Source organism: Agelaius tricolor, unplaced genomic scaffold (genome assembly GCF_023055355.1).
Source record: "Agelaius tricolor isolate 1412-34295 unplaced genomic scaffold, bAgeTri1.0.p SCAF_1, whole genome shotgun sequence".
Classification (NCBI taxonomy): domain Eukaryota; kingdom Metazoa; phylum Chordata; class Aves; order Passeriformes; family Icteridae; genus Agelaius; species Agelaius tricolor.
The window spans coordinates 60,549,816-60,563,857 of NW_027269261.1; the positions used below are offsets into that span (position 1 = coordinate 60,549,816).

The 14,042-nt window shown below is 37.3% G+C and overlaps 1 protein-coding gene across 2 annotated transcripts in view; it reads left to right on the forward strand.

Annotated features, from left to right (window-relative positions):
* The window catches only part of MED23 (mediator complex subunit 23), a 37,954-nt gene extending 24,712 nt beyond the window's left edge, over positions 1 to 13,242 (forward strand). For both annotated transcript variants that reach the window (XM_071436536.1, XM_071436547.1), the window contains 12 exons: positions 167 to 291; positions 798 to 1,003; positions 1,936 to 2,116; positions 3,612 to 3,782; positions 5,075 to 5,291; positions 6,105 to 6,341; positions 7,435 to 7,600; positions 8,571 to 8,643; positions 9,775 to 9,989; positions 10,518 to 10,638; positions 11,302 to 11,433; positions 12,129 to 13,242. In XM_071436536.1, coding sequence (XP_071292637.1) covers positions 167 to 291; positions 798 to 1,003; positions 1,936 to 2,116; positions 3,612 to 3,782; positions 5,075 to 5,291; positions 6,105 to 6,341; positions 7,435 to 7,600; positions 8,571 to 8,643; positions 9,775 to 9,989; positions 10,518 to 10,638; positions 11,302 to 11,433; positions 12,129 to 12,302 — 2,018 coding nt within the window. In that variant the 3' untranslated portion in view covers positions 12,303 to 13,242. The remainder of the gene's footprint in view (positions 1 to 166; positions 292 to 797; positions 1,004 to 1,935; positions 2,117 to 3,611; positions 3,783 to 5,074; positions 5,292 to 6,104; positions 6,342 to 7,434; positions 7,601 to 8,570; positions 8,644 to 9,774; positions 9,990 to 10,517; positions 10,639 to 11,301; positions 11,434 to 12,128) is intronic.
* Positions 13,243 to 14,042: the final 800 nt, after the last annotated feature.

The window sequence follows — 14,042 nt, forward strand, 5'->3', positions numbered from 1 at the left end:
CGTTAATAACATAAGAAAGGTAATATCCAATGTCCTCTGTAGCCAAATAAAGTTAAAGAAAGGGGCTGGGAGAAGTTGGACAAAAAAAGGAAACTTTGGACTAGAAAAGCCTTGATGCATATAATGACAAAAGGAGCAATTCTAATACCATCAATCAATTTTCTAGACTTTTTCACAGGCTCTGATTCAATTCAGGGAACTTGGTGCAAGGACATACTGCAAACTATCATGAGTTTCACACCACATAACTGGGCATCACATACACTAAGCTGTTTTCCAGCTCCTCTGCAGGTAATGGTTTAAACCTGAAGACTTTACAATTGTAAATAACTGTGCATTTATTCTCTTAACAAGATCCTTTGCCTTTTGTGGGTTGGTGAGTGTCTTCCCCTCTCTAGACTGCATTAATCTCAAGTCCCTAAAGAATACAGCATGATTATAATGTTGCTATTTCTTTAGAAATGTGTTAGCTACATTCCCCTAGAGTTTTCTAATGTCAGACTTGGTCAACTGATCAAACTTCTGATGCAAGGTAGATCAGATGGTTTAAAACCTAAAAAAAAAAAAAAAAAAAAAAAAAAGAAGTTGGAAAAGCCATATTTTCTTGTGGCAGTTTGTCATATAGCTTTGTTAGTGACAGAACAGTCACTGAGGTATCACAGTGAAATAGCAACACTCCCTAGTAGGCTGTATGGTACAGGCAAGTAGGAACCCATACAGTGCTAAATCAGGCAAAATTTTCCTGTTCAAGTGTTTTACTGGAGGCTCTCAGTCACTGCAAAGCCTACTTTTTTCAGGTGTTCTTCAAGCAGAACAACGTGCCTCAGGAAAGCCGTTTTAATCTGAAGAAGAATGTGGAAGAAGAATACCGGAAGTGGAAGTCGATGACCAGTGAGAATGAAATAATCACACACTTCTCTGCTCAAGGTTCATCCCCGCTTTTCCTTTGTCTCCTGTGGAAGATGTTGTTAGACACTGATCACATCAATCAAATTGGTTACAGGTGAGCTTAAAAACATGCTATTTCAAAGTTAGTACAGCAGTGCCCTCAGTTCTGAGGACATAATTAATAATTAACAGCTTGTTCTTTTAATTAATTTGGAGCATGCATAGCATGGAAAAAGAGAGGGGAGCTCGGGAGTAGCCAGTGTGCCATAATAATTGTGCAGTGTTCAGGATTGGTTCCACCATGCAGTGGTCTGCAGTGCATGTTTTTCCTGGTGAGAAACAAGGATGTGAGGTGTTTGAATTAAGCAATTTACTTGTAATAGCAGTGTTTAAAGCAAATCTGAAAGAGTAAATAGAAAATAAAAAGCATTAATTTACTTAACATTTATACATGAATAAAGGACAAATATTTCTTTAGAAAAGAAATGTTGGATTAAGATGAAAATTCATTACAGAAGTGGTAATCATCTGATTTTTTAACTTTGTTCCTGATAGAAATAGCATTAGTTTTAGCTGTGAAAAAGAGATTTATTTCTTTTCAGTCCTTCCTAGGTCTGCTGAAACAGTATTTCTGATAGCATCTGTTACTCTAGTGTGCAGTGAGGAAAGAGTTTATAATGCTATGGCTATATTAAAGTGCATAGCATAGGAAAATAAAGTTGAGTTGCAGAAGGTTGTCCTCAGAGGTGTATAAGTACAATTATATAAATAAAGCATGGGTTCTGAGCAGAATACCTCAGAGTAAATTGGTGAACTTGAAGCATTTCTCCTAAATAGTATTTCGACTTAGGAGTTCTCGGTGTGTTTTGCTTTGCTTTGGCTATCACCTCAGTAATTTAATAAAAGGGAGGGAATTTTGTCTTTTTTTTGTTTAAGACAATTGTATTAAAAACTGCTTATTCATATAAGAACTATAAATAGACCAGTTAGGAATGTGTAAGGAACTGTAACAATTTCTTAGTGCCTTTTTTTTTTCTTCCCTACTAGAGTGTTAGAAAGAATTGGGGCCAGAGCGCTGGTGGCACACGTCAGGACATTTGCAGATTTTTTGGTGTATGAATTCTCTACATCTGCAGGAGGACAGCAGCTCAATAAATGTATTGAGATTCTCAATGACATGGTGTGGAAATACAATATTGTAACACTGGATAGGTTGATACTCTGTTTGGTAAGTATCACTTCAGAAGATAAGATGACAGCTCATGCAGTCTGCTTTCTGACTCATTTTTAGGTGCAATCTTTTAAAAATTGATTGGTCTTAAATAGTAACTATTTGCAAAGTTAATAATCAAGAAAATAGTAGATTACTTCTTTAAGTAACACTCTTGCAGTTCTCTGAGTCTTCAGAGAAGCATTTCTTGGTTATTCAATGGCAACCATTGAACTGATATTATTAAATGTTGTGATTGGTGGTTTGAGTCTCTGACCTCAGAGCCATGCAGTTATTTGGGGTCTGCAGAGGGATGTGGACATGCTGCATCAATGGCTAAGGCCAGTCATCTGAAGTTCAGCAAGGCCAGGTGCTGGGTCCTGCACTTGAGTAACAGCCCGTGCAGTGCTACAGGCTGGGCAGTTCTGGGCCTCTCACCACAAGGCAGACATTGAGCATGTCCAGAGAAGGGCAGCAGAGCTGGTGGAGGGTCTGGAGCACAATTCCTGTAAAGAGCAGCTGGGGGTGTTTAACCTGGAGAAGAGGAGGCTCAGAGGAGACCCACTACAGCTGCCTGAAAGGAGGGTGTAGCCAGGTGGGTGTCTGCCTCGTCTCCCATAAGAAGTGACAGGCAATAGGACAAGATGAAACAGCATCAAGTTATGCTGGATTGGATATTAAGAAAAATACCTCCTCTGAAAGAGTTGTAAAGTGTTGGGACAGGCTGCCCAGGGATGTGGGTGAGTCACTATCCTTGGAGATACTTAAAAGATATGTAGGTGCAGCACTTCAGGATATGGTTTAGTGGCACTGCTGAATTAATGGTTGGACTCAATGATCTTAAAGGTCTTTCCTACCCTAAATGATTCTATGGTTGTGTGATTCCTGCAGCCTTAAAAGGTAGATAGGATATGACATGCTATTAATTAATTCACAAGCATATGGAAAATCTTGTACCCATTCGAGTGTGCTTTCTTTTCTTAGAAATCAGCCTCTTTCATCATAGTAAGACAGAAATGGCATTCTCTTGCTTTTCATGTTATCCTATAAAATAAAGCAGTACTCACCTAGAGAGAACTACATTTGCATTAAGTAATTGTCCTCTATATTTAATTTTAAATCTCATCTTAATGTAAAGCTGGTTGTTTGAATTCTAATTTGGTTTTCAGACTGAAGTCAAATCGTGTCAGAATGGCCAGAGGTTAAAAGCAACCTTAACTTCGTTGTCACTTAATTAGTTGTTTTCAGTAAGACAAGTGACAGGTAAGAGTGAGCTAGAATTCCTTCAGAAAGTGCTGTCACTGGGAAGTTTGTAAGACCTTCTGCTCATGGAACAGAAAATGAGATAGGGATTGAACCTGCCTCTTTTTTTATGGCTTCACTTGAAAAAAGACTATATATGCAGTGTGAATTTGTGTGCAGATGTAGCAAATTTGGCTGCCATGTTTTGGGGCTATAGAGCAGACTGCAGTGTCAGCTGTAATTTCATGTTGTCTAATCTGTTTCACTTAAGGCTATGCGTAGTCATGAAGGAAATGAAGCTCAAGTTTGTTACTTCATAATCCAATTACTCTTACTGAAGCCTAATGATTTCAGAAACAGAGTGAGTGATTTTGTGAAGGAGAATTCTCCGGAACACTGGCTGCAGAATGACTGGCATACAAAGCATATGAGTTACCACAAGGTATCACAACTAATAATATTCTTTTATTTCAATAATTTCTGTGGAATTGAGATCAGCCATGATTTACAGGGCAGCGGTATCAATTTTTGGACTTGCCTAATAAGCTGTAATTTGACTGGGCTAGTATGAAAATAATAAATCGCGTATGTAATGACTTCGAAAATATAATGCAGTAATATTAAAAAATAGGAATAGCTTAAGAATTGGGTGGATGATCATTCTTGTTCATCTAAATCAAGCAATTTTATAATCTTGCTTATACTGAAATTCATTTAAAACAGAGTTTTTGTGCACAGGGAGAAGTTATTTTCTGATGTTTTATGACGATACCGATATTACAGTCATAAAATTACAGTATATTATTTTCTGATGTTTTATTACTGTAACCAAATGTTAAACCTACATTTTCTTCTAATTATTAAAACTTCTTCCGTCTTCTGTGTGACTAGAACATGATAGCCTGATGTGTTAGGGAAGAGACTTGCTGAGATTTTAATGCTCCTATAAACATACTGGTTCCTGCTGACTAGAAAAGGATGTGCCAATGAGCTGTTCTGTCAAAAAATAAACAGTGAGATAGAACAGATACAAACAAGCTGTCGTGTAGCTCAATACATGCCATCTAGTTTGATCCAGGAGCTGTTTGGTCTATATTAGCCCTCTGACTTGGCTGTACAATGTTTTGACAGCGCCTAACTAAAAGTGTAAGGGTAGCAGGAAAGCAAATGAGCCTGGGAAGTGCTCTGACATGGCTGCACAGTTACTACACCCAACCTGGCATATAGAAATTTCAGTCACAGGTAAAACATAAGTTCAGCCCTCAGCAGTACCCATCTGTTATTTGAGTACACTACAGTTCTTTCCAAGGGAATTATTACATTATTCCTATTTTTAGTCTTCTAATTCAGCATATGATGCAGAAAGTTCCAGTAGTGCTTATTTCCCCTAGGTTTTCTCTTCAAATTCATGACAAAGGACACTTCAGCACTGGCTGCTTTCAGCTTTGCTTTGGGATTCTTAATATTTTAATATTCTCTTATGCCCATTTTGAGTGGTGGTGACCATTTGTTCTGGTTTTTTTTTTTTTCTTTTTAAGATGTTATCTACTATTTTAATAATCCATTTAAGTCAGAGTTCAGTTTTCTTCAGTAAGTTTACAGTAAGCTTCACTGAATTCAAATGTGATAAAGAGGGTTCTGAAGTGTCTTTTTAAAGCAATGTAAATGCTGAATGCTTAATCCATTACTTATGAAGAAGGAGATTTTGATTTTGGTGGGTTTCTTTCCTTCCAGAAATACCCTGAAAAGCTGTATTTTGAAGGTTTGGCAGAGCAGGTGAATCCCCCAGTTCAGATCCAGCCCCAGTACTTGCCAATTTATTTTGGAAATGTATGCCTGCGCTTTCTGCCAGTGTTTGACATTGTAATTCATAGATTTCTGGAATTGCTTCCAGTGTCCAAATCACTAGAAACTTTATTGGATCATCTGGGAGGTTTATACAAATTCCATGGTAAGTTATCCATGAACACAGTTGGATATATTCCTGTTGTGATCATTATGTCCTCTTCACCTCTTTCATTCATAATGTTCGTGTATTAGCACAGCGTTGTCTTATTCCTTTCCTGTTCTCTAAGCCCTGTGTGCATTTACACAGAGAAGTGCATTTCCTGTTTAGTGAGTTTCAGCTTATTAACAGTGAACTTGTTTTTATTCAGGTATCTCTTGCTAATTCATGCTTCCTTCACACCTTTCCCTTCCATTCCCTTCTAGTAGTAAATACTTAGACCTATGTCCTAACAAACTTTCTCTTAGCAAGACTGAAACAATTGAAAAGCAGTTCCTCTCTCTATCCTTACTTAAGATTCAAATAACTTGACCTGATACTTGAATACTTTTAGAAATGCACTTTAATATCTTTTATAGGTCATTGCTATGTTATGCTCAGACAATTTACAATAGTCTTTTTTTACTGTGACTTCATACCTGTATTCTTCTTATCTAATACCTTGTATATGAAGAGATGATTTAGTCAGTTTACTTACAAATATATTAATATTACCATTAAGTTGTGAACTGTTAGTAATACTGACCCTCTTTGTTCAACTTCTTTTGTTCTGTACAAACACTGAAGTATGTACAAGACAAAGGAAAATTAGTTTTGTAGAGTATGTTGTAATAAAGAATGCGAATCAATTCCATATGTGCTGTTTTTAAATAAATGCAACTTAGTCTTGCAGAGCTCTTGATTTCAGTTTTGCTTGCCACAGATAGTGATGCTGGAAGTTATTTCTGGCTTTTATTGTTTTCCCTTTCTCCTTGGCAGACCGACCAGTGACCTACCTGTACAACACTCTTCACTATTATGAGGGGCATTTGAGAGAGCGCACAAACCTCAAGAGAAAACTTGTTCATGCCATAATTGGCTCTCTCAAAGATAATCGTCCACCAGGCTGGTGTCTGAGTGATACTTACCTCAAATGTGCCATGAATCCCCGAGAAGAGAACCCATGGGTTCCTGATGATGCTTACTATTGCAAGCTTATTGGAAGACTAGTAGACAATATCCTTCTAAAAGTTTACTTTAAGTAAGCTGTGGCAATGTCTTACATCTTCATGTCATCAAAGAATTTCCATTTCTTTAATATTCCGAACAGGGATGTGCTGCCCTAGTAAGCATCTTAAAAAGATATGATGAAAGTGAAGTACAGTACAGCTGTATAAATATTTCACTGTTTAAGCATCACTTAGAAATGCAATTACTGATGTTTATGCTTTCTGAATTGTATTTTGATTGTCAAAAAAATAAGCTTTTTGCAACGTGTGAGTTTTAAAGAAGTTTTCAAAAATGAGATTACTATTACTGTTTTCTAGTGACATTTGTTACTATTACTGAGAATAAAATATTGAGAGCCGTGCCATATTTAAGGTGTGGAAATAGCTGGCAAATTAGAGAATAGGAATCTTCTTCAAGACTTTGGCTTCTTTCTGGAGCAGCTTTACAAGAGTTGACCAATCTTCAGGGTGTTACAAATTCTTTCATTCCTTCTCCTGAACTTCCCTTTCTTAATTGTGTAACTTGAAAGAAGTCTATTTGGTGTCTCCCAAGAAAGCTAAAATTTATATAAACCCCTGCTTTTATGCAAATGTTAATGCTGGAGAACTTTTCTGTATGTATTTCAAATAAATAAGTCTTGTTTGGGGAAGTGGAATATTTTCAGAGACTAAGCAGATACTCCTTTTGCATAAACTGTCTCCCTAGAAGTCTGCTAGAAGGTCTTACAGAGAGGCAAATTAATGGTTTCTGAATATGAGCATAGAAAATTCCTATTATTTATATTTTCCCCTCTTGGAAGCACACAGTGAAGGAGATGGTTGCTGTTTTTTCCACCTCTTAATCAGGAAGGTTTATCCTTTGCACAGTTTTGTGTGTGTAATATATTTATAGCTATGTATTCATGCAGTCCTCCAATGATTATCAGCATCTTATATTCATATTTCTATACGTCTTTCTTTTTAATTAAATGTGATTGTTCAACTTGTTTTCAAAAACTTTCAGTTCAGTTTAGTATGTGGTATATGTATCTATTTTTAATGACTATGCTGCTTATGCTTGTCTGTGTTGGGGCAGCTTTTTTTTCCTTAACCTTTGCTACCTATGGCAGGCAAATCCCCTGGTCCATTTCCAAATTGTGACTGGAGATTCAATGAATTTCCTAACCCAGCTGCCCATGCTCTGCACGTTACCTGTGTTGAGCTCATGGCTCTGGCTGTTCCAGGGAAGGAGGTGGGCAATGCTCTGCTGAATGTTGTGCTGAAGAGGTATGTTGGCTTTCTGAAATGGTTTTCTGCAATATATCATACATAATTAGGGATTGCTAAGGTGGTCTCTGATACTAAATTTCTTATTAAAAAAAAAAAAAGTGTATCTAGGTAACATTTTATATATAAAGTATTTTTGGATGACAAACAAGGTGACAGGGATCAAGCACAAAAATCATGTGTTAGATTCCTGTGTTGTAGTGGATTGTGTGCTTCAGGTACAGTTGACATGGCACAATGCACATAAAAGTTAGAGGGAAGACATCATGCAGGCAAAGGTCTTATCCATTGGGTTCAGCAGGAAAGCCTTGATGAAATCTGTTATTCTTTGAGCTGTGCTGAGAGGAGTACAGTTGATACTACAGCATCTTTGAGTGCAAAGAAAGAGACAGGAATCATTGGCAGGACTCTGAACCTTCCTGATGCTGATGTAGATCAGAGGTACTTTGAAAGAGTGGTGTGCCAAGGCTGACCTTTTATCATGATGCATTGAATTTGACCTGTTGTAGCTGCTTCTTGAGCAACCACTGAAAAAACTGGTCAGAGACAGGACCTGATATTCTTGTAGCCATTCAGTTGATGTCACTGAGCAATGACAAGCTGGAATTGCTTGGATAAATCCTCATTTGGCTTAGTAATATATTATTGTTAGCTCTGTTTGGGGCATATGAAGGTAAGGAGTCAATAAAGGGACAAATAACCCTTAGGCACTAAAGCTTAAGGAAGGAAGTTTGAAGCCTTTGAAAGGAAACCTGCTGCTAATGCAAAACACACCTGCATAGTTTTGCACACAACATCCCAATAGCATTTATACCATCTTTTGGCTCTGTAAATACCTGTGTGTGTCTTTGTAGTTCTCTCAAATTGACAAACATTCTTGGTGTAAGTACACCTGGTCTGTAGGTGCATGAGCAGCACAAATTGCAGTTGAGTACTTTGGAGTTTTAATTTTCTTTTTCTTTGTCTCTAGTCAGCCCCTGGTGCCAAGAGAGAATATCACAGCTTGGATGAATGCAATTGGACTGATTATCACAGCCTTACCAGTGAGTCAATATGTTGTACTTTTAAATAAAAAAATTACTCTTCTATGAAACATTTATCATCTCTAGAATACATTGTAAAAACCTACAGCCAATATCTGTAAATTCCACAGCAAGCTATTCACAAGGCTGCATGCATGTTTGAGAAAAATCTACTCCTCCAGCATAGAAAAATTGATCAGGTGTTTTGTTTTTCTATTATATTTTGAGGCTGGGATGAAAAGAAGTAAATCACTCTTGTTTAACTATTTAGTTAAATGCCTTATGCATGGTATTGAGAACTGGAGCTATATAATAGGAAGATCTATAAAGGTTCTAATGCAAAGTTATTTTTCTATTATTGCTTGCACTTCCACATCCTGTAGTTCTTAACCATGTAAATCTCAGATGTGGCTGAGATTGCAAAAGGAAATGTCTGCAGTACTGCAGTTTGTATATCAGTAGAAACTTTGATCTTCTGAATATCAAGATTCTTGGTACTTGACAAAGACTGCCTGAGTAATTTTGATCTTACCATGTGTTGCTTCTGTGTGTTACAGCTTGTGACCTCTCTTCCCTAAAAAATAGTTCCTCTTCTCAGAGGGAGGCCAACATGAATTTAATCCTTATTATTTTTATAATGCTACTTACTCTTCCTGTTTCATCTCCTTGTTTCCTCATCTATATTCTTTGTCTTTTGTACCTTTTTTATTTCCTGTTTCCATCTCGATTTTTTTGTCTGTTTGTCCCTTCACTCAGAAAACTAGATAATTCTCAGACCTCTTTAACTAAGGCTTTTTGCCTTGTCTTTGCTTCTTTTATAGACCATTATATCAGGCAATTAAATAATTAAATCTGTGACATATGTCTTTATAATGCCACACCCTTGAGTGTGGCCATACCCACTAACATAGATGTTTTCTGTACCATGCATCTTAAATTTTCATCTTCATGGTTATCAACTACCATTTGCATACCATATGACATTTATAACAGTTTCCTATATACATATGCTTATATATTTATATATATACACATTTTAGAAATGCCATTATAGCAGAAAAAGCTAAGGAAGCAGTGTCTTAGGTGATGTTCTTTTTATAAACAATTCTGACTTTTTGGGTTTGTTCTGTTGTTTTGGTTTTTTCCCCCCAGGAACCATACTGGATTGTTCTCCATGATTGCATTGTGAATGTCATCAACAGTCCCAGCTTGACATCAGAGACAGAGTGGGTTGGTTACCCATTCCAACTGTTTGACTTCACAGCGTGTCACCAGTCTTACTCTGAGATGAGTTGTAGCTACACTTTGGCTTTGGCACATGCAGTCTGGCATCATTCCAGCATTGGGCAGCTTTCTCTCATTCCTAAGTAGGTGCAATGATATTTGATAATGTAATTTGTCTTTTAAATTCCACACATAATGTGGATAACAAAGCTCTACCTATAGCACTTATACCAGTGAATAAATATGTACAGGGGAGCTCTACGACTTGCCAGATGGATCATAAGGTTTTTTCCAGCTCCCTCTTCCATCGACATAACTCTGGTTGTCTGTAGGCTTTAGGGCTGTCATGTGGTGTGACTGCCTTTAATAAGCCTTTTTAAATCTAGGTTAGCTTTTATGCTTTTGTTAATTTAATTTTTTCTTCAAGCATGGGTTGTAGTATGTTCCTGAAGCATCTGTAACTGTAACAGTAAATACTATTCCTAATTCTAGAGCTGCCCTATTTCGAATAGCTCGTATTTCCAGAGGCACACTGTTTTATTTCCTGAAATAAAGGTCTAAATCTCTGAGAGAGACTGTTATGTTTTGGCTAGAATTTGGTGGGGGTGAAAGAAATAAAGAACCCCACATAACCAAACAGCTGATGTAGTACATGTCTTGACATACTGCAGGTTCCTCACAGAAGCTTTGATACCCATTGTGAAAACAGAGTTCCAGTTGCTCTATGTTTACCATCTCGTTGGCCCTTTCCTGCAACGGTTCCAGCAGGAGAGGACACGGTGCATGATAGAGGTAAAGTCTGGCTCATGGTTTGCTTTATACTGTATGGATTATTTTACTTTTGCAATTAACTTGTGAATCAGAATGGGATAGAAATCCGTAATAGATATTCAGAATTAAGTTCTATAGAGATTAAACAGTAATTGCAAGGATTTGAGTTGCTGAGTTGGTATTCACCTTACCCTGTTAACTGAAATCCTGTTGGATAAAACACATAGTACATTCCTTTTTAAGCAAAAAAGAAATAAACCCCCAGAAATATCAAGCAATAGATGCTTTCTTTGGCTCTCAAACTACGTGCAAAATATACTGCAGGCTTACTTCCTGGGAGTATGCAAGAGGTGAATTATGAGGATGGAGGAACATGAACTGTTTCATACATTCATTTCAGTGTGGATAAGGTTAAGGGAGGAAAAAAGAGATGGAGCTCATCAGTAGGCAGATTAGCTGAAAAATGTCAGATATCAGAGACCCTGCTAGAAAGAAGAGCTTAACTTCAGAATCATTTGGTCAAGCATAATGGGATGGCTTAGACCTGTCCATTCTTCTGTGTAAGAAAGTAAATTGTTAGGAATCACAGCTACTTAAAAAGCAGCACATATTTCTTATATTGTTAATATAAAGTGTTATAAAACCCGTTTTTATTTGGCTTGCTCTTTGTGTCTGTGTAAACAGATTGGAGTGGCATTTTATGAAATGCTCCTGAATGCAGATCGGTACAGCTCCCACCTGAACTACATGGATCCCATTTGTGATTTCTTGTATCATATGAAATACATGTTTACAGGTGACAGTGTGAAAGACCAAGTAAGTAAACAGTAGATATTGATACTTTAGTTACCTTTCTTCCCATATAATAATTTAATCTTTTTGTGAAATATTTGTCATAGGTAGCAGTACAACAAATTGCTAACAGTTGATTAGTCTCTATATACAAAGTAGGAAGTTGGTGCAAGAAAAGCTTCAGATGGAGTAGATTAGATATCTCAGATTGCAAGACTAATTTATGTAGTCTGAAATTTAAGATACGGCTTCAGGGTGCTTTAAATACTATTATTAGAGCTATTGCAAAAAATACAGCTGTTGGATATTTCATACTTTTTATTCATTTAAATCTATTTCTTTAAAGTTTTACTTAATTTCTGATTCAGTAGTGTAACTTGACATGTGACAAAAGGAAGACTTGATTCATGTTCAGTGAAAAAATCATTCACTCAATTTATCTCTAGTTTATAACAGTATGCACTTTTAAAAGTATCAGTTATGTTACTTGTATTACAAAGCTTTGGTGCACAACTCTTACAACAGGAAGGGGTTTTTTAAGATTGGTTATTGGAAGAGGTCCAAAAGTTAACATTTTTAATTAAATATTTATGAAAACACCTCTATTTACTGTAGCTTTTCCCATTTTCATTGTGCTAGTGTGATATTTGTGTACAGTAGTGGCATGTAAAAATACTCCTGTTTTTTACTGAATGCATTTTTTTCTTTTTTTAAAACAGGTTGAGAAGATAATTTGTAACTTAAGACCAGCTCTGAAACTTCGGCTGCGCTTCATAACACACATCAGCAAAATGGAGCAGGCTGCTGTTTCACAGCAGCCTCTCAGCAATGGGTCCCCAGCACAGCAGCCCAGCCAAGTGCCTGTCAACGTGGCCTTGCCAGTAACCCAGTGAAATGAACTGCTGGGCTGACCTCGGTGGGAGGGCTCCCTCCTCTTCCTGACTGAAGGGAAGCAGCATCTCATCTGAAATCTGGGATGCTTTATGAAAGGACTGAGAACCACACACAGACTTCTGCTTTGATTTTTTTTGCATCATGAAGCTGCCTAGCTCTGTGCATGCCAGTCTTCTTAGCTATTTATGCTAGACACTAGATAAGAGATATGTTGCCTTTCTCTGAAAGCACTGAGTAAAGATACTCTGCAAGCAAATACATGGATTTATGAAGAGTTTAACATATTCTGCTCCCTATTCTGGGTTGAGTCATCTGGATTTTTCCTTTTTTCTGCCTATGATATGAAAAGACACTCATTGTGTGTAAAACAGCCTTTTAAAATTTGGGTTCTGCCTTATTAAAAATTTGTATTTTTTCATCCAACAGAAGAATTTAAATCCTTTTTGTCTTTTGGGAAGACTGTTTAAGCCCTTATACAGAAACACTCCTAGACAGAGAGATTGCATCAATTTTCTTGAGTTAATGATGACATCTTTCCAAAGACTAAGAATGAACCTTTGAAAATATTTGTAAATTTTGTATGTACAGATTTCATTAAACACACCTCAATGGGTTTGATGTAGTGTCAGTTACTACACTGTTGGATTACACCCTGGAGGCTGTCTCCAATGAATCTATTGGAAGTCTGCATATTCACTTCAAGCTGTGCTGGTTCATATTTGATCTTTCCTGTTTGGGAAATGGTATAGTTTTTATTAAATCAATCACATCAATTTTACTGATCTTACTATATTTTGGATTTGTATAATATTCTGCTTTAGGGTTTATCTGTACTGGGCTCAGCAGGTTTTGGTAACAGAATTGAAAGGCTCAATGTTTTGTAAATACTCATCTTTTTGGACAAATTTGTAATTAAAAAAACACCAGAGTTTAAAAGTCTATATTAGTATTGTTAAATTTATTTCTTTTCTATACTCATTACCTTAAAAATAAGAATTGACCATAGAAAGGGTACTTCCATGTCCCAAGTTCTCTATCAGCTTTGCATTAATGACAGTTTTAAAATGTTACAAATAGAGTCCAGATTAATAAACTCAGGTCTGATCTGATTTATATCTCTCTAAAAATTTAACAGTTATGGAAACAAGTTGGTGACTCAGTGGGTGGAAGTTCTTTAGTCTGCTTTTTTGCTGTTCTTGTACTTGGATCCTAAATTCTGCCAAGTGTAATTTGAGCAATAGAATTGTGAGTGCTCTTTAATGAACTTGCAGTCTGACAGAAAACACATTTATGCTGATCCTTGCCAGTCACAGATGATGTTCTCCAGGGCTTATTGTTGGGGCCAGTCCTGCTTGGTGTCTGTATCAGTAATCAGGACAAAGAGATCACAGGTCACAGGTGACACCAAGTTAGGGAGGAATGTTGACCTTCTGGAGGGCAAGATGGCTCTGCAGGGGGGTCTGGACAGGCTGGATCCATGGTCTGAAGCCAGCTGTATGAGGTTCAGTGCAACATCCTGCACTTGGGTCACAACACTGGCTGCTACAGGCTGGAGCAGAGTGGCTGGAAAGCTGCTCTGAAGAAAAGGACCTGGGGGTGCTGGTGACAGCAGCTGAGCATGAGCCAACTGTGACCAGGTGGCCAAGGAGGCCAATGGCATCCTGGCCTGGATCAGGAATAGTGTATCCTGCCCAGGACTCAGCAGGATACTGGGGGATACTACAGTATCAGCAGTACTC